The sequence below is a fragment of the Prionailurus bengalensis genome, chromosome C1, assembly GCF_016509475.1.
Source record: "Prionailurus bengalensis isolate Pbe53 chromosome C1, Fcat_Pben_1.1_paternal_pri, whole genome shotgun sequence".
In the NCBI taxonomy this organism is placed as follows: domain Eukaryota; kingdom Metazoa; phylum Chordata; class Mammalia; order Carnivora; family Felidae; genus Prionailurus; species Prionailurus bengalensis.
The window spans coordinates 9,801,396-9,819,673 of record NC_057345.1 but is presented as its reverse complement, the minus strand read 5'-3'; the positions used below and the strand labels follow the sequence as shown (position 1 = coordinate 9,819,673).

Sequence of the window (18,278 nt, the reverse complement as noted above, 5' to 3'; positions counted from 1 at the left end):
TTGCAAACACATACGTAACAAAGAACTATCCTCTAGAATATATAAAGTGCCCTCAAAGCTCAGCAGTAAAAAACAAGCATTGCGATTAGAATATGGGCAAAGGACAGCAGACATTTTGCCAAAGAGGATGTACAGATGGCAAATAACCACATGAAAGGACTGGCATCATTAGCCATCAGGGAAGTGCAAATTAAAACCACAATGGCTAACATAAAAAATAGTGACCACACCAAATGCAGAGAAATCTCTCTCTGGATCGTTCCTACGCTGGAGAACGTAAAATAGTAGAGCCGCTTTGGAAAACAGTTGGGCAGTTCTTAAAAATAAAACAAAACTGGGTATACATCTCAATGATTGCACCCCGAAGAATTCATCCCAGAGGAACGAAAACTGTGTTCACACAAAAACCTGTGCACAAGAGTCTGTCTATAGTAGCTTTATTCCATCACAGCCCCAAAGTGGAAACAACCTCGATGCCTTTCAATAGGTGAAGTGCTTCCTGGGATGCACCGTGGAACGCGACTTAGCAATAAAAAGGAACAAACTAGCAATACACACATGATAACCTGGAGGAACCTTGAGAGAACCTCACTGAGTGAAACAAGCCAGTCCCAAAAGTTACATATACTATGTGATTCCATGTAGAACATTCTTGAAGTGACGAAATTACAGAGATGGAGAACAGATGATTACGGGTGAAGGAGAAGTGAGGAAAGTTGATGTGGCTGCCAAAGGGGTCTCCGTGGTGATGGAGATGTCCCGTATCTTGACCGAATCAAGGTCAATATCCCGCTGTGCTATAGTTACCACTGGGGCAAACTAGGCAAAGGGTATTCAGGATCTCTGTAGTATTTTCTTACAACTACACATGAATCTACAATTAATCTCAAAATTAAAAGCTTAATTAAACAAATACAAGAAAGTGACCACTATGAAAGTCAGGACAGTAGTTACTTTTGGAGGGAAACAAGGCAGCTGTAATTGGTGCTGGATGGCTGGGGCAAAGTTCCATTCTTGTCCTGGGTGGTGGTCGGGAGGGAGTTTATATAATCCACATATATGTGTGTGTGTGTGTGTGTGTGTGTGTGTGTGTGTGTGTACATGTATACACATATGCATAGAGCAGCCATTCTGTGTCCATCCAAGAGTCAGCAAATGTGGGGAAGGGTCCCTAGTCAATCTGCAATCAGCATGTTCCATGCTCAAGAAATAAGCATTTGTCTTCAGCAACTAAGACTCTGTTACTGCAGCATAAAGAGCCCATCCTGACTGATGGGCACAAGGGGGAGAGGACAGAGGTAAAAGTCATCCGGACTCCAAGACCTAGGCATGAGTTACAAACACTGAACTAGCAGCAAATGCCAGTGTGTCCCTGGGGAATGGTGGGAGGGACTATCTGGTGAGGTTAAAAAGCAAACACTCTAGAGGCGCCTGGTTGAGCGTCCGACTTCGGCTCAGGTCATGATCTCACGGTCCGTGAGTTCGAGCCCTGCGTCAGGCTCTGTGCTGACAGCTCAGAGCCTGGAGCCCGTTTCAGATTCTGTGTCTCCCTCTCTCTGCCTGTCCCCTGCTCACACTCTGTCTCTCTCTCTCTCTCTCTCAAAAATAAAATAAACATTAAAAAATTTTTCAATAAAAATAAAAAGCAAACACTGTGACCACTTTCCCGCGTGTACTCCAAGGCCCACACCTACTACAGACTCAGCTGTCTCTTCCGTGGATCTCGCCTGCAGTTTCCACAGGACAGAAAAATTATCAGAATGTTCATGTTATGGACTGAATTGTGCCCCCTGCCCAAATTCGTATGTTGAAATCCTCACTCCCAGTACACCTGAGAATGCGCCTGTATTTGGAGACAGGGCCTTTAAAAGAGGCAGTTAAAGCCAAATGCCATAAGGGTGAGCCCTAATCCTGTAGGACGGGCGTGCTCACGAGGAGGAGGAGAGACACCAGGGATGGGAGCACAGAGGGGAGACCGCGTGATGTCACAGCGAGAAGGCGGCCACCTGCAAGCCGAGGGGAGAGGCCTCGGGAGAAACCAGCGCTGCCGACAGCCTGATCTTGGCCTCCCAGCCCCCAGAGCTGTGAGAGTATGAATGAGCTGCCTAAGCCCCCCAGTCCGTGGTACTTGATCGCAGCCACGCGGCCCAGTGCAATCGAGAACAGAGGCTGCACCCTGAAATGTCCCAGGAACGCGCTGGATCCTTCCAGCAGCGCCTCCCGCCATGAAGGCTTACCACGGGGCCCACCCCAGCCCGCACCTTCCACGGCTGCCCTCGCCCCTCAGAACACCCCCCACGTTAGCCATCAGGGATCACACATGGCGTGCGGGGTTCCGTGTGCAAGGCCAGACAGGGGCAGAGCCAGAATCAGACCCTCACCATTCTGCAGCTTGTTACGCCCCAGCCTCCCCCAGCAGGGAGGGGGGGGGGAGGCCCAGAGGCGAGCTGGGGTAAGAGCGGGATCAGGGCACCGCCCAACAGGGGTAAAACTAGACAGGCAGACTGGAACCAGCACTGAGGACATCTGAAAACCCCATTCTGGTGGGAACACGACCCGGAATGCCAGCCGCAGCCCTTCTGCCAGTGGGGAATCGCCTGTACGGGCTCCGACAGGTCCGCCTGCACCGTAGGGATGAGTGGCTCAGGCAGGGGGGCTGAGCAGCCGCAGAGCGGCCCCCCTGCTCCCCCGTGTCCAGAGTCAGGGCGGCCCGATGTGCCTCCCTCCCAGCAGCCCGACTGCACGCAGGGTCTTCCAAAAAGACACACTTCCAGCAGAGCCCCCTCCTGCAGGGGGGGCTGCCCAGCTTGCTCTGACGAGCTTCAAGGGCCCCTCGGTCTACTAAGGTCTCCAGAGGTTAACCAGACCTCATCCAGGGCTGGGGGAGGGAGCGGGGCGTATTTCTGGCCCCCTGCCCCGTTTCTTCTTCCACCCAGAAGGGGAGTCTCCCACTCCCGCATCACAGTCCAAGTGGTCACCTGACCCTTCTCACTTGTCCAGTCACTGGGGAATGCACACCTTCACAAAGGGTGGGGACTTTTGCCTTTCAGAGGGTTGAATGCATCCCAAACACAAGAAATCTCTGTAATAAGCAAGCATGCTAAACGAGCCGAGCGGGATTTAAAAAACAAAAACAGGGGCGCCTGGGTGGCGCAGTCGGTTGAGCGTCCGACTTCAGCCAGGTCACGATCTCGAGGTCCGGGAGTTCGAGCCCCGCGTCAGGCTCTGGGCTGATGGCTCGGAGCCTGGAGCCTGTTTCCAATTCTGTGTCTCCCTCTCTCTCTGCCCCTCCCCCGTTCATGCTCTGTCTCTCTCTGTCCCAAAAATAAATAAACGTTGTAAAAAAAATTTTTTTTTAAATAAAAAAAATAAAAAAAACAAAAACAAAAACAGATTTAAAAAACAAAGACAAAGGGGTGCCTGGGTGGCTCCGTCCTTGGGTCCCTGGGCGTCCAACTTCCCCTCAGGTCATGATCTCACGGTTCCTGGGTTCAAACTCTGTGTCAGACTCTGTGCTGACAGCTCTGAGCCTGGAGCCTGCTTCAGATTCTGTGTACCCCGCCCCCCTCCTCCCCCCGCTTGCAGTCTGCCTCTCTCTCTCTTTCTCTCTCTCTCTCTCAAAAAATAAACTTAAAAAAAATTTTTTTTAATAAAATAAAAAACAAAGGCAAAAACAAAAAACCATGAAAGGCTGAAGAGAAATGAAGGTGGCTGTTTGGTGTCTCCTCACTGCTCCCGGGCAAAAATGTCCCCGGCCCAAGGTTCAAACCCAGCTCCACCCGACATCCTATGGCCAGGCAGGGACTGGTCCCAGTCACAGGTGGGCCATGAGATGGCACTGACCTCAAGGCGGGGCTGGGACGGTGGAGAAGATCAGCATCACGACTGCCCATCACAGACTTGACCACCGGCATGTTTTTAGATTAAAAGGCAACCAAGCCTTCGCATGAGGCCAAGTCTGCTCCCTTGCATGTCCTATGCCACAGGTCCTAGCCCTGCCCTGGGGCCACACCTGGAGTTCGGTTATGGAAGAAATATCTTCAACACTGGGGGACAAGAATACCCATCCTTCCTGCACACAAACACGATCACAATCATTCTCCACGTTAAAAAGCTTCACGTCCTTCTAGAAGGCCCAGGACTCCCCCCAACGGTGGCTGCTCCTATGTGGACTGGGGGTTGACCCCATCACTGGGGACCTACAGAGGGACGACACTCCGAAGAGACGTACCACAGAACAGGCTGGTGTCAGGAGGAGAGGACAGAGCCAAGGAGCCGTAAGCAGCCCAGGCCCATCCCACCGGCAGGAAGGGCAAAACCAGAGGCCTCTCCCAACTGCCAGCTCAGCACAGTGAAGCGAGGGACACTGCGTCTCAGCTGGCACATCCTGGAGAAGGGCCCCCAGAGCAAAAGGGAGAGAAGCCAGAAGAAAGCACGTGCATCTGGCCATGGGCATCCCGGGTATGGCTCTTGGGTCGCACTGACTGCACCTTCTGCAGGTTCCCTTCCTTTTTTACATCCATCCTGACTGGGGACTCTGCTCCCCAGCAGGTACCTGTGAGAGGATGTTGAGCCTGGAGATTGTTTTTTTTTTTTTGGTATCTATGTATTTTGGGAGAGAGCCCAAGCAGGGGAGGAGCAGAGAGAGGAAGACAGAGGATCTGAAGTGGGCTCCGTGTAGACAGGCTGACAGCAATGAACCCGATGCGGGGCTCGAACTCACGAACCACGAGATCACGACCTGAGCCGACGTCGGATGCTCACCTGACTGAGCCACCCGGTGCCCCTGAGCCTGGAGGTTTCTACTAGACTTTTGGGAGCAGCAGTGGGTCTGCAGAGCACAGAGCTGGCACCAGATAAGCCCACCTGAGACACCTTGCTGGGGAGGCTGTCCCCAGGAAGGGAAAAGAGCACCTGTGCAACTCCCCTGCATTTGAGCTCTCTCCTCGCCTCTGTCCAGGTAGCTGTTGGGAGGACACCAAGGGTACTTCGGCAAAAAGGTGATTTCCTCAAGACTGCAGAACCAAGCTGGAAACAGAGCCCAGGGCAGCTGGTTTTCACTCACCCCTGCCCTGTGCCAGGAGGACCCTGCTCTCAGATACTCTCAAAAGCCCTCCCCACCTCTCTCAGCAGGAGTCCTATAGCCTGCCCTGCTTTACAGGGGATGGGCATGGGGGCCTTGGGTGGCATCGGGCAAACCAAAGGGCCTTAGGAAGACAAGGAAGAGCCTTGAAGCTCATACATTTGCAGCAATTAGAGGACGTTCCATGGAGACTGGGGCACAGGACATCTTCCACTTAGACCTCCAACAACAGACCAGCAGTCAGAACTAATCAACAAATTCAGTAAAGCTGCAGGATACCGAAGCAATATCGAAAAATCAATTATGTTTCTACATGCTATCAGAAAGAGAAATTAAGAAAACAATTTACAAGGGTATCAAAAAGGATAAAAGACCTAAGCAATAAATTTAATCAAGGAAGTGAGACACCTGTACGCTGAAAACTAGAAGATCCTGATGAAAAAAGCGAAGACACAAATGCAAAGACGTACTGTGCTCGCAGATTGCAAGCACTGAACTCATGAAATGCCCACACTATCTGAAGACATCTAGATTCAATGCAATCCCCATCAAAATTCCAATGGCAGTTCTCACAGAAAAAGAATAATCCTAAAATTTGCATAGAACGACCCCAAACTGCCCCGGCCGTCTTGAGCAAGAAGAACAGGACTAGAGATAGCATGCTTCCTGCTTTCAAACTCTAGCACGATGCCTTAGTAATCAAACAGTATGGTACTGGCATAAAAACAGACACATAGATCGAGGGCATAGAATGCAGAGCCAAGAAATAAACCCTGAACCCACGCATATATGGTCAATTCAGTTACAACAAAGTTGCCGAGAATGCACAATGGGGGAAGGATGGCTTCTTCAATAAATGGTGTTGGGAAAACTCAACAGCCACGTGCACGAGAGTGAAACTGGGCCACACCACCTTACACCATACGCTCATGCAAAATTAAAAAATTAATCAAAAAAAAAAAAAAAAGCAGGTAGCTTCATCCACCATTTGAGACTTCAGAGGAGTACAGCCTCTTTAAGGTGGTTTCCTCCTCCATAAATATTGAAACAATGATGGAGTTTACCTCCATGGGGTTTCCATTAGGCAGACACGTAGCCCGGCAGTTGGTACACAGTGCGTATTTAATAACGATCATCAATTATTGCCTTTTAACATGGCCATTCTACTTCCATTCCGATAAAAACAAAATCATACTGTGGGCAAATACAAGGATGTCCATATGAAAATGGAGACTCCAAATGACAGCTATAATGTGAACCCTCCACCACCACTGTGACCATTAAGAGAAATGCACAAGTAGCAATGCTCTTAAAGTGTCAAAGTTCAATATAAATGACATCATAATGAATACTGATAGTCCACACCCGGAGCTGGGCACTCTTCTAAGAGCCTTTGATGTAACAATCAACTTAATCTTCCCAGACACCTACAGGGAAGGTCTGCGATCATCCCCACACTAAACATGAGGGAACTGAGGCAGGAGGAGGTTCAACAGCATCTCAAGGTCACACCAGCAGGTTGGTGGCATGGCCAGTTAGCTGACACTTATTTACACAAAAACCTTGAGGATTAGGCCCTAAAGGGCCAATGGGTACCTGGGAACTTCTTTAGATTCTATTTTTCTCAGGTTACTTCAATGTGTATTTTCTAAATAGCAAATTAAGATTTTGGTGTTTAAGGAATCACACCAGAATGGGCCCCGAATTGGCCCCGTGCCTCGGGCGCAGAGGCGGCACACACAGGTTAGATGCTCACTGGGAGCTGGACACACCCCCAGGCTTACAAAGTCACAGGAGGGGTGGATGGCCCAAGGGCAGCTGCCCCTCCCGGGGCCCCACGGTGAGCATTCACATGCTCCCGGTCCCTGCCTTCCCTCTGTTCCCGTCCTAGCGCGGCCAGTGTCACCTCATGGCACTTGGGTAAAACGAAGCAGATGGGAGCCATGTGTCAGCTGGCTTAGAAGGGCTCACCCAGCATGGCCCCGGGACAGGGCAGGGGGCCCACAGCCGTAGCAGCCCTTCCTTGCCCAAGAATGATGGCATTTGGCAACATCCTACCTGCCGACACCAAAACTGGTCCACTTGTCTGCCCCACTGTCAAAGGAATCACATCAGATGGCAGGAAAGACAAGATGGTTTAAAAAAAAAAAAAAAAATCTTATGCATCGAGCAAAGGTCAGAGCCGCAACTCCAAGACGTAGGCAGGCATCAAAAGCCACTTGAACACTCTTTAGAGTCCTCAGGGCCACACTTGACATTGCTGACCTTCACATCCACAGCATGAGCTATAATTGAGAGCAAGGGGAGCCACTGCACCAGCTGCTGGGCTGAGGGCCGGGCCTGGCTGACAAGTTCAGGGAGAACAGCTGGAACCGGGCAGGAGGTCCCAGAAGAACACAGCTGAGGGCCTTAGTCCTCTGAATAGGGTTGCCAGATTTGGCAAATAAAAATTCAGAACGCTCCATTACATCTCCATTTCAGACCAACAACAAAATTTTTAGCGGAAGTATGGCCCATGCAATATTCGGTACGTATTTATAGTTTAAAAAAAAAAAATCACTCATTTATCTGACATTTAAATGTAACTCGGTGTGCTGGGTCTTACCCGGCAGCGTTATCTCTGCAGCAGTGACATTTAAAATAAAAGCCGCCTTACTTCCCCCTCTGCAAAAATGGTCTGCATAGACAGACCCCTACACAGAAGCAGGCCATGGTTGAGGATTGGGCCGAATGCTCCACCCAGGTTGGCAACCTCGAACCGGCCATTCTCACAAAGCTGCATTCAATCCCCAACTCATCAAGGCCTCCTCTAAGGTCACTTTGCCCGCAGGATGCCTTTCAAAGCATCCCACAGTGAATCCTGAGGGCCTACTGGGTGCTGGATGCCGTAGCCAACAAAGAAATAGAGGGATAAGGTCTGTCTGTTCCCTCTGAGCTGACATTCTAGAGAAGCTGAGAAACTAGAAAATCTCAGGTAGTGAATAAAATCAACAAGACCAAATGACAGGGAGGCCACATTAGACCTCAGGAAAGGAGGCTGAGGGGACTACACCTAAGCTGAGAGTCATGTGATTTCTGGGTGGAAAGTTACTGGTTAGTGCAAAGGTCCTGTGGCAGAAGACAGAAGCAAAACCACAATCGGTATGGCTGGAACAGAGAGAGCAAGGAAAAAGATGGTGGTGTGGAAGGTGAGGCTGGAGTCAGTGGGTTTTCTAAACCAGAAAAAGGAGTTGGATTTTATCCTAAGTGCAGAGAAAATTCTTGGAGGGGTTTTTTTTTTTTTTTCATGTTTATTTTTAAGCATGAGAGTTCATGAGCAGGGGAGGGGGAGAGAGAGAGAGGGAGACACAGAATCTGAAGTAGGTTCCAGGCTGTGAGCTGTCAACACAGAGCCCAAAGGGGGGGTGGGGGGGGGGGTTGAACTCACAGACTGTAAGATCACGACCTGCGCCAAAGTCAGAGGCTTAATCGATTCAGCCACCCAGCCGCCCTAGTCCTTGGTGACTTTTTCCAGTGACATAACCGATTCAGAGATGTACACACGGCCCAGAGAAACACACAGCATCACAGGCCAAGATCAGGGCTAGGAGGGCACAAACGAGGCAACTTCCGGGTGCAAAATGTAAGGACACCCTCACTCTTAGCTTTGTGCAAGCGCTGACTCTCAGTGGTCCCACAGCCCCCGCATGGAAGTCAGCTGGCCCAAAGTCACAGGGCAGAGAGTGACCTTCCCCTGCCTCACCCTATCAGCAAACCTGCTCTTTCTCAGCCCCTGCTGCTGGAGGTGGAGGGCAGGCCAGAGGAGAGAAACTCACTTTGTGCTCCATCCGTCTCAGGCACAGGCCGCTTCCCCCTGGGCCGGGTGCTTCACCCCCCACCCGCCAGCCTCTTGGAAAGAAGGGGCAGACCCCGGGCCAGGCGGCCGTCTTGGAGCAGAGGCCGCCTCCGGCTGAGCCACGGCCAGGCAAGGCTGTTGGGGGCGGTCTGAGGCGTCCAGGCTCCTAGCCTGGAGAACTCGCGCCCTCAGGACCCGACGGGTCAGGAGCCGGACACCCCACGGCCGACCCTGCCTCTCTGCCTTCATCTCACACCTGAGTGGGGGCTGGGGGGCCAAGCCACCCTCTTTAGGGCAGGGAGCTCGAGGACCTGCTCTACCCACCCCTCCCCCAAGCGGTCCGTGGCCTCCACCTTCCTCTTGACGCCCATTGGCATGAACGAGAGGCAGCCGGCTCACCCCGGGGCCAAGGGAGGACCCCACCCGCTCCCGCCCAGGTGCCCAGGAGGGTGGCCCGGCCTGTGTCCGGAAAGCAGTGCGCTCGCGCGACCCCTTACCCGCGGGGGGGGGGGGGAGGGGGGGTACGGCCAGCACCCACCCTGCACGGACTATGCGTCTCCCCACAGGTGCACACCGCTGATAAAGCTCGAGCGTTGAAAAAAACAAAGCTTGTAAATCACGGGCAGCAAGGGATGCAGGACGATTAACAGCAACATAGAACAATCATAACAACAACCTGGAGGAAATGTCGTGGGTGCGCTCGCGCGCTCTCAAACCGCCTCAGGGCCCTGTACTCACCCTGCCCCTGATGACGTAAGCGGGGAAACGCCTACGTGAGGTGACGGCGCCCCCGAAGGCGCATGACGTCCGCGTGACGCAGCGGCAGGCTGCTCCGGACCTGGGACTTGACGTCAGACGTAGCACCCGCTTCCGGTGGCGGTTGCCGGGGCAACCGAGACGCGGCCAGCGTGGAGTCTGCGTCTCGGTGCGAGCGCTGACCTCAGGCGACCCCAGGAGGGATCGGAGGACCCTATCATCCCCGCGCTGCCAGCTGCCGCAGCCGCAGGCCATGCGGAGCTCCCTGCTCCCCAGCGCCTCGCTCCCGGTCTCTCCCCCAGGGGCGCAGGTTTAAGGATCTTCCAAGCATCCGGCGGGTGGGCGTCTCTGGAGCCCGCTCCCCAGTCCTGGCGGTGACTGGGCGCCAGGCACAGCCTGACGCTCAGAAAAAGCACTGGAGAAGCCGGTTAATGCAAACCCCAGGGGCGCCCCTGATTCACTGGTCTGCCTGTTTGCAGACATGCTACGGCCTTTGCCCGGCGTTAAAATTGGTGGACTGCGCAGAACAGTTGGCCAGGCAGGTGGCCCAGACCCCACCCCACCCCACCCCCGCCCCGCCCCCAGGGATTCTGATTCAGCAGATGTGAAATTGGAGGCCAAGAATCTCTCCTTGAACCATCAGTCAGGTGATCCCTGAGGCAGGTAAATTCACTTACCTTTAGGCAAACACATAGTAGCTAGAAATCAGGAAGGTGGGCAGAGTGGTCATCCCCTTGTACAAACAAGGAACCAAGGCTAGGCCAGTGACATGTGCTGGAGCGAGCAGAGTTGGGATTTCACCCATACCATATACATACATATACATATACATATACATATACATATACATATACATATACATATACATATATATGTATATACATATATATGTATATATGTATGTATATTTTTTATATATTTATATTTATATAATTATTGTCGAGTTAGCCAACATACAGTGTATATACACTGTACTCTTGGTTTCGGGGGTAGATTCCTGTGACTCATCGCTTACATACGACACCCAGTGCTCATCCCAGCAAGTGTCCTCCTCAATGCCCATCATCCATTTTCCCCTGTCCCCCACCCCTCCCATCAACCCTGTTTGTTCTCTGTATTTAAGAGTCTCTTATGGGTTTGCCTCCCTCTCTGTTTGAACCTATTTTTTTCCCTTTCCCTTCTGCCATGGTCGTCTGTTAAGTTTCTCAAGTTCCACATATGAACGAAAACACAGATCTGTCTCTCTCGGACTTATTTCACTCAGCATAATACCCTCCAGTTCCATCCACGTTGTCACAAATGGCAAGATATCATTCTTTCTCATTGCCAAGTATATTCCATTGTATATATAAACCACATCTTTATCCATTCATCAGTTGATGGACATCTTCACCCATACTTTTAAACCTCTGCTTCTCTTATGGCCAGTCTGGGGTGGAGCAGAAGTCCAGTAGCTGACTGCTGTTCTGGGGAGCTGGGGGGGACTGACCCATGTTGTACACAGTTTCTACCTGCAGGTGGCTTGAGAGCCGGAGAAACCAAAGGGTGACATGAGAGGCAGCAGCGAGAGGCAAGTAGGAAATACTGAACTTTGGGCCGGAAAGGGCTGAATCCAATCCCCAGTCTACATCTGCCAGCTGTGTGGCCCTGGGCAAATGGCTTAATGCGTCTGAGCCTGTTTCTTCACCTGTGAGATGGCTGTCGAAGTACCTGTCCTGCTGGGTTGCTGTGACAGGAGAGGGAATGTGTGGGGAATGGTTGGCACATGGCAATTCTCAGTATACGGCCCCTAGAACAACAGCTGAAGTCACTGCTGCAGAGGTAACAGTTGCCAGGTAAGAGCCAGCGGACCGGTTAGATCCGAATTCCCATAGATAAACAACGAGTGATTCCCTTTTCTAAGTGTTAAGTAAGTCCCAAATATTGCACGAGTACATCCAAACCAAGGGGTATCTGGCCATAGAATGGAAGGAAGCGATGTATGCTGCAACCTGGGTAAGCCTGGAAAATACTATACGAAGAGAAAGCAGCTGGTCATGAAAGATCACATGCTGCGTGACCCCGTTTCGGTGGCATGTCCAGGAGAGGTAAATCTACATGGATACAAAGTAGATTTGTGGTTGCCTAGGGCTAGCGGCTTGGGGAGAAAGGGGGAGTGACTGTGACTGGGCAGGAGGTTTCTCATTGGGGTGACTGGAAATGTTGTAGAACTGAATGCAGTGCCAGCTGTACAACTCTACTACTAAAAAGCGCTGATTTGTACAATGATGTGGGTTAACTGTATGGTATGTGAATGTGAGCTCAGTAAAGCTGCTCTAAGAATATATGTACGATCACAGAGGCCTTTCTAGCCTTAGTGAAATGGCTTAACTAACTAGCTGGCAGGTGGAAGAGGGTTTTGAAGGCAAGTGACCCTACTCACCAGGTAGGGTTTTCCACAGTGAGCGTCCTCGAAACCTCGGCTTTCTCTCACGGCTGGAAGGGGGCCTTCAAAGCCGCTTCATCCCACCCCCACCCTACGCCCCACAGAGATCGCCAAAATGGAAGACACAAAACACAGAAACCGAAACGATCACTCCCAGGCTTGTTCCTTACAATCGGGCTTCACACTTTTATTGTTACTTTTCTTCACATGGCAGATACAGAACCGTCCTCTTCCGTGATCCAAACCCACGCCCCCAAAACCACCACTGACCAGCAAACACCACTCTTTAGAAGACCACCCCCGTTGTCGCGATCGGAACACTCGTGTAACCCTTTCCGCTAGTCTGAGAGGGTGGAAAGCTGACCGGCACTTTTGCGCATGCAAAAACGAGCGGCCCCCAGCCCCCAGCGACGTTTCCTGGAATTCACCATCGGCTGAAGGTGAACGTTCGAAGCTCTGGGTTCGTGAGCCCTCCTTGCTGCTGAGAGGGGAAACCTTCCAGAACGGAGAAGATGAGCGTCGACATTGATGGGACAAAATCGTATCGTGGGGATAAGGAACGGCCACAGCTTTCCATGCTTGTGAGGGTTAATTTTAGGAGTGGGCAAAAGGATTCCAGCTTATGGGAATTTACAACAAACACTGGTGTGTAGCTGGGTGGCAAATGGAAAACTGGGATGCGGGCCAGCCATCGGCACTTTTCTGTCCATGTGAGGATCTCGTGAGACCTTTCTCCCGGACCATGATCAGACCCTACACTGCAGCCAGTCGGCTGAGTAATTAAATAACACAAGTTATAAAACTTTAAAAAGGGGGCATTTACAGTCAGGGACATAAATACGTGCTTTTAAAAGTGTCTACGTACATATTTACAGAGTTGCAAGATCAACCATAGTAGCCCTGGGGGGGAAAAAAAAAAAAGTCCCTTTTTGTGTGTGACCACTCACGTTCTCCCAAGTTCTCTCCTTCCACTGTGGGTCTGATACATCACTACTGAAAACGGAGCTGAGAAAACAGCGCCAAAGTGGTCTCAGACATCCGTGTCTGGGGTCTGCCCCAAAGGCACAAAACCCAAGACCCTCACTGAACTGGGTCCAAACTCCTAGCTCAGCTCACCCGTTTCTCCGAGACATGGGCTGTCCCTGCACAAAGCAGGGGCCAGCTCCATCGTTCCCTGGCAGGCGACTGGTGGCCTCTAGAAATCTCTTCTTCTTCCCCCTGTGCTTCTTAATCCTTCCGCTTATCTTCATTTCCCAATTTTTGTTTCCCTTTTCAGCTAATTTGGGAAGGTCAGTCGCTAAAGTGTTGATGGTCCCAAGTGAGGCAAAGAAGCACTGGGGAGACCTCCCCCTCCTGCCACATGCTGTCCCATCCCCTGCCTCTCCCAAGGGGGCAACCAGGTCTGCAAATGGGGACGGGGACTTCTCTCCCAGATGCCCAGGGACTGACTAGAATTTCGAATCTGGAAACGACTCAAGCCAGCAGCTCAGGCAAAGAAGGGGGGTTTTCGAAGTGCGCAGGCCAAGGGGGTCGACAGCAAGGCTCTGACGTGTCTACACGCCGTTGATTCCCAGAGACGTTGGAAGGCTAGGGAAGGTGGGGCGGTGAGAAAGGAGACTCGGCCTCCTCCTGAAGGCCTTCCTCGGACAGGCCTAGAACTGACCCCTGAGCCAGACCACAGTCCCCGCCATGGCAAAAGACAACTCGAGAAAGCAAAAAGCAGGATCAAGGAGCTCTTGAAAAATTGCATAGTAGGAGAGGCCCCACCCCAGCAGGAAGGCTGGGCTGCAGAACACGGTCCCAGGGGCTGCACCCACGTGTCGTCCACGCTGTGGAGTCAGCTGCCTTCCTGCCTCCCTGGGGTTTGGGACCCTCGTCTGAAGACCGCACACGCACACCCACGCACGCACACACTCCCTCCCTTTCTCTCGCAGGCTCGTAAAACTGGAATAGGTCGGTACTCCCTGCGGGGCAGAGGGCCAGCCAGTCCCTTTGGCTTCACTGACTCCAGGTCACTTCAGGTGCTGAAGGAGAAAAAGAAAAGAAAAATGGTAACAGTGGCCGCATCCTCAGTGCCTTCCCCGGGCTGTTGAAGCACCATCTCAGTCAGTTCTTCTAATGCAACAATTTACTGACATACACCACGCGTACAGAAAGAAAGCACAGCTTGATGAATTTCCACCCGTGTAACCAGCACCCAGATCAAGAAACAGAACGTGACCAACCTCCCCTTAGCCCCCAGCCCAGGCTCCTTTTTAGGACCAGCACTAACCCTCACCCCCAGAATAACTACCTCCCCTCGATCACCAGGGATTGATTTTTGTCCGTTTTTTAACTGAAGTAAATGGAATCAACCAGCACACATCCTTCCCGTCTGGGCTTCTTCCACATGGTGCATTTGGGGGATTCATCCCTTTGGAGCCCGTGCGTGCAGCTCTGTCCACCTCCTTGCTGGGAGATTCTACCGCAGGATCCTGCCACTTTCATCTGGCTGGTCCCCACCAGTGCACGAGCGGGCAGCTTCCGATCCGGGGCCACCGTGAGGAATGCGGGCGGCTACGACTCGCTTATCTACGCCTGGAAGACACGTGTGGCGCCCATGCGTGCCTATTTGCGCCAAGTGGAAGTGCTGGCTGGTAGCTCTCCCATGCGTGTGCACACACCCGCTGAGTGTCTCCCTAGTGGTGTAACTGCTGGGCCCCACTTCAGTCAATACTGCCAAAGGTTTTTCCGGAGTGATTACACTATCACCTGATTTCATTCTAACGGTCCCGATGACCCTCGTGGCAGGTGACACTGATCCCCATCTTGCATGGAAGAAACAGAGGCTCAGAGAGGGCAAGCGGCTTTCACCAGGTCAGGCCGGTAACGAGGGGCAGAGGCGGGGCTGGAACTCAAGCCGAGCCCACCCCAGAGCCCGCGTGTGCTTTCCGTCATAGCGAATGGCTTGGGCTGCGTGCCTCCTGCACGGAAACCCCACTCGCAGTACTTGACAACAGAGCCAGGCTCGTGAATCAGTCCTCAGTAACTTCTGCTGCGCTGGGCGGAATAGGAGCATGGCGTTGTGCTGGGCCAAGTTCAGGGGCTGTTCTCTCACCCCATGGACCTGGTCATCATTCCTGTAACTCCTCCTCCTCCTACCACTACTCTGATAGCTCAGTGGGAGCAGAAACAGCAGGGCTGATTCAAGGCAGGCTGACCACACACCAGCCACTTTCCTAAGGGCGTCTCACGTACTAACCCACGCAGTCCTTGCAGCAGCCCTATGACCCAGGTATACCATTAACCCATTTTGCAGATGGGCAAATTGGAACGCAGAGAAGTGAAGTACCTACCAGGACTGTTAGAGCCAGGATTCGCTTCCAGAAAATGCACACTTGACCACGATCCATTCCAACCCCCACCCCCTGAAACCTCTTGATGGGGCTGGAAGGAGGGCCGCTTGCAGTACAGGAGGGCGCCTTCAAGAGAGGGGGCCTCCCTTCCCGGTGGGGGCCCACGTGTGCCCAGGCCCATCCCCGCACAAGCCGGGGGAGAAAAAGAACGCAGAGACAGGGGCCAGCCATGGAGTGGCCTGCATGTCCTCGGGCCGGTGTGGCTGGTGTTCTGTGTGTATTACCTGTGGGTCATCGAGCGGGACCCACAAAAGAAGCCGTCTTGCCAGTCCCCAGCCCGAGGGGCAGCCCTTCAGGGAGGGGACCCCAGCAGCAGGGGCCATGGGCTGGACCACTGGGGCTGGAGCTGGGCAGAATCTGCTAGAGGGGAGCTCTCTTATCAGGGAGGCGGGCAGGGGAAGACACCCCACCCACCCCACTCCTGGGACCCCATAAGAGGCCAGCGCTAGGAAGCCTGCCCCGAGGCCAGCGACAGCTGAGGGGAAGATCACGGAGGCAGCCAGATGACTGAGAGGTGCCAGTCCCTTCCCCGGACGTCCCCCTCGAAGACCCCGGGGCCCAAGTGCAGCTGGCCCCAAGCAACAGAAAGAGACAGAGGCGGACAGGACGTGCAGGGGCAGGCTTCACGCTGGACTGGGCAAGGTGGCACGTTTTATACCTGAAAGCGAACAGAAAGCTCTGGGCTTTGCCCATGGCACCGATAAAGCCCAGAAAAGGGAGGTGCCCGCAGACAACAGTCACAGGAGAAAAGCCGAGCTCCTAGCTCGGTTCGGACCGTCGAGTAAAGTGGCCAGAGCCTCTAAGCCAGCGAGAGCAACAGGTGAGGGGCAGTCCCGGGGCCTGGGCGCTTCCAGGATGTCACCCGTTCCTCATAACAGACCCCACTGCACACACAGTCTCACACGGGGTTTCAGGGGACAAGCGTAGGCCACTTAAAAAGTCCACCATCCATTCTAGGAGTCAGACGACTCAAGTTCTGCCCCCAGTTCTGCCAACTGCCTCTCTGTGACCTACACACCCTGCCCACGCTAACATCCTTTGTCACAGCACTGAAAAAAAAATCATTCTGGATATGTGTTAAACACGGCAATGGGCTGAACCGTGTCCCTCTCAAGATTCACATGAGGAAGCCCTCACCCCTCGTGTGATGGGATTAGTGCCCTTACAAGGGACACCAGGGCCTCCTCTCTGCACCGCGGAGGATGCAGCCAGAAGATGGCCTCTGTGAGCCGGGAAGAAGGTTCTGGTGAGGACCGTGCCGGCGCCCTGGCCTGAGACTTCTGCCTCCAGAACTGTAAGAGACAAATGTCTGCATGTTTAAGCCCCAGTCTGTGGTATTTTGTTATGGCGGCCCGAGCAAGACAAACAGTATAAATAAGGTGTTCTTTTAATTTGTATACAGGTATACGTATCTATAGATAGATAGATCTATATAGATAGATCCACAACAGGCTTGTTGTAAATACAAATTAGAAACATAAAAAAGTTTAAGACTTGAAGGGGCAAGTTCCAGTCACTTAGAAATTAGGCCATTCGGTTCCGAATGCTCACTGTTGATGGGCGAATAGAGGCTGTTAACTGCAGATGCTAATTACATTGGGCTTCTATTCACCTGAGCACCTTGCCGGGGGAGCTGCACCTGCTTGAAAATAAGGGAAGACAAGGCATACTTCCGGGTTCGTGCCCTGGCCCCTGGGCAGAGCCCGAATTAGCAATGCTTGGCCAACACTGTGTCACCACCAGAGACTGCGGTAGCCAACGGACGCACCCTGTCTGCGGACGGATCAGCCCAGTTGCACCTGGCTCTCCTTCAGGTTGCAAAGAACACCTCCGGCGGCCACCACAGGGACGTCCTGGGCCCCAGAATTATCCTGGCACAGACTCCCATTCTCTGGGAGACTCCAGCCCAGCCTCTCGTCTCCAGGCCCCAATCTTCCCAACTGTAAGATGGGAGAGGGGAGGGACGATCTCCCGGGCCTTCCAGCTAGGTGCTATCCTAGAGTCCACTCCAACTCGGCTCCCCAGCATCCCCAGCTCAGGGCCGTGAGCCCTCTCAGGAGCCTGTGCTGGAGACGCGGGCTCAGTTCTGGCTCAAGACAACAGACTCTCTGGGGAAAGTGGGTTCTGTTTCCGTTCCCCTCCCCAAGCCCCAGAGAAATAAAGCCAAGCCCAGAGACTCCAGCAGCTTCAGGAAGGAAGCAGTGAGTGCACTCTGTGGGCATCAGGGCAGGTGGAAGGGAGGAAAGTAGAACACAGAAGACGCCAGAGTTTCAGAATTCAGCCCATTCTTGCCTTAAACAGTGATGTTCTCATTCTGAACAACCCTGGCTGCATTAAGAAGGCAGCCGCAAACTTGAGTGCATCCCAGAATCACAGGGCCACCTGCTAACACAGATTCCCAGGCCCTGCACACCAAGGATGCTTTTTAGCAAACCTGGAGTTGCACCTCGGGGTATCTTTAACCGGTGCCCCACTGCACAGGTGCATGCAGTCCTCCAATCGTTTCTTTAGAGGCTGGTCTCAGGGACACAAGGAAGGAAGATGTGCCGTGTCACCAACAAAGAAGCCCAAACCTACTCGAAGTCACTGGCAAAGCCCAGCCCTCCCCTCAAAAGATGGAAAGTCCGGCTCCTATAAATGAATTCAGGTTTTACCATCAGACAGTCTAGAAAGAGACTTCTGGTTCAACATAAATTTAACCTCTGTATCTTACAGAAAAGTAGTACTTTCACTTTCAAATACGTTGTGCAAACAAAGACTACACGATCTTTTCTGGGCTTAAAG

At 52.7% G+C, this 18,278-nt stretch overlaps 1 protein-coding gene across 5 annotated transcripts in view; it reads right to left on the bottom strand.

Moving 5' to 3' along the window:
• Positions 1–12,261: 12,261 nt before the first annotated feature.
• The window catches only part of PRDM2 (PR/SET domain 2), a 123,797-nt gene continuing 117,780 nt past the window's right edge, over positions 12,262–18,278 (bottom strand). For all 5 annotated transcript variants that reach the window (XM_043573802.1, XM_043573798.1, XM_043573799.1 and 2 more), the window contains one exon: positions 12,262–14,123. In XM_043573802.1, the coding sequence (XP_043429737.1) occupies positions 14,098–14,123 (26 nt within the window). In that variant the 3' untranslated portion in view covers positions 12,262–14,097. The remainder of the gene's footprint in view (positions 14,124–18,278) is intronic.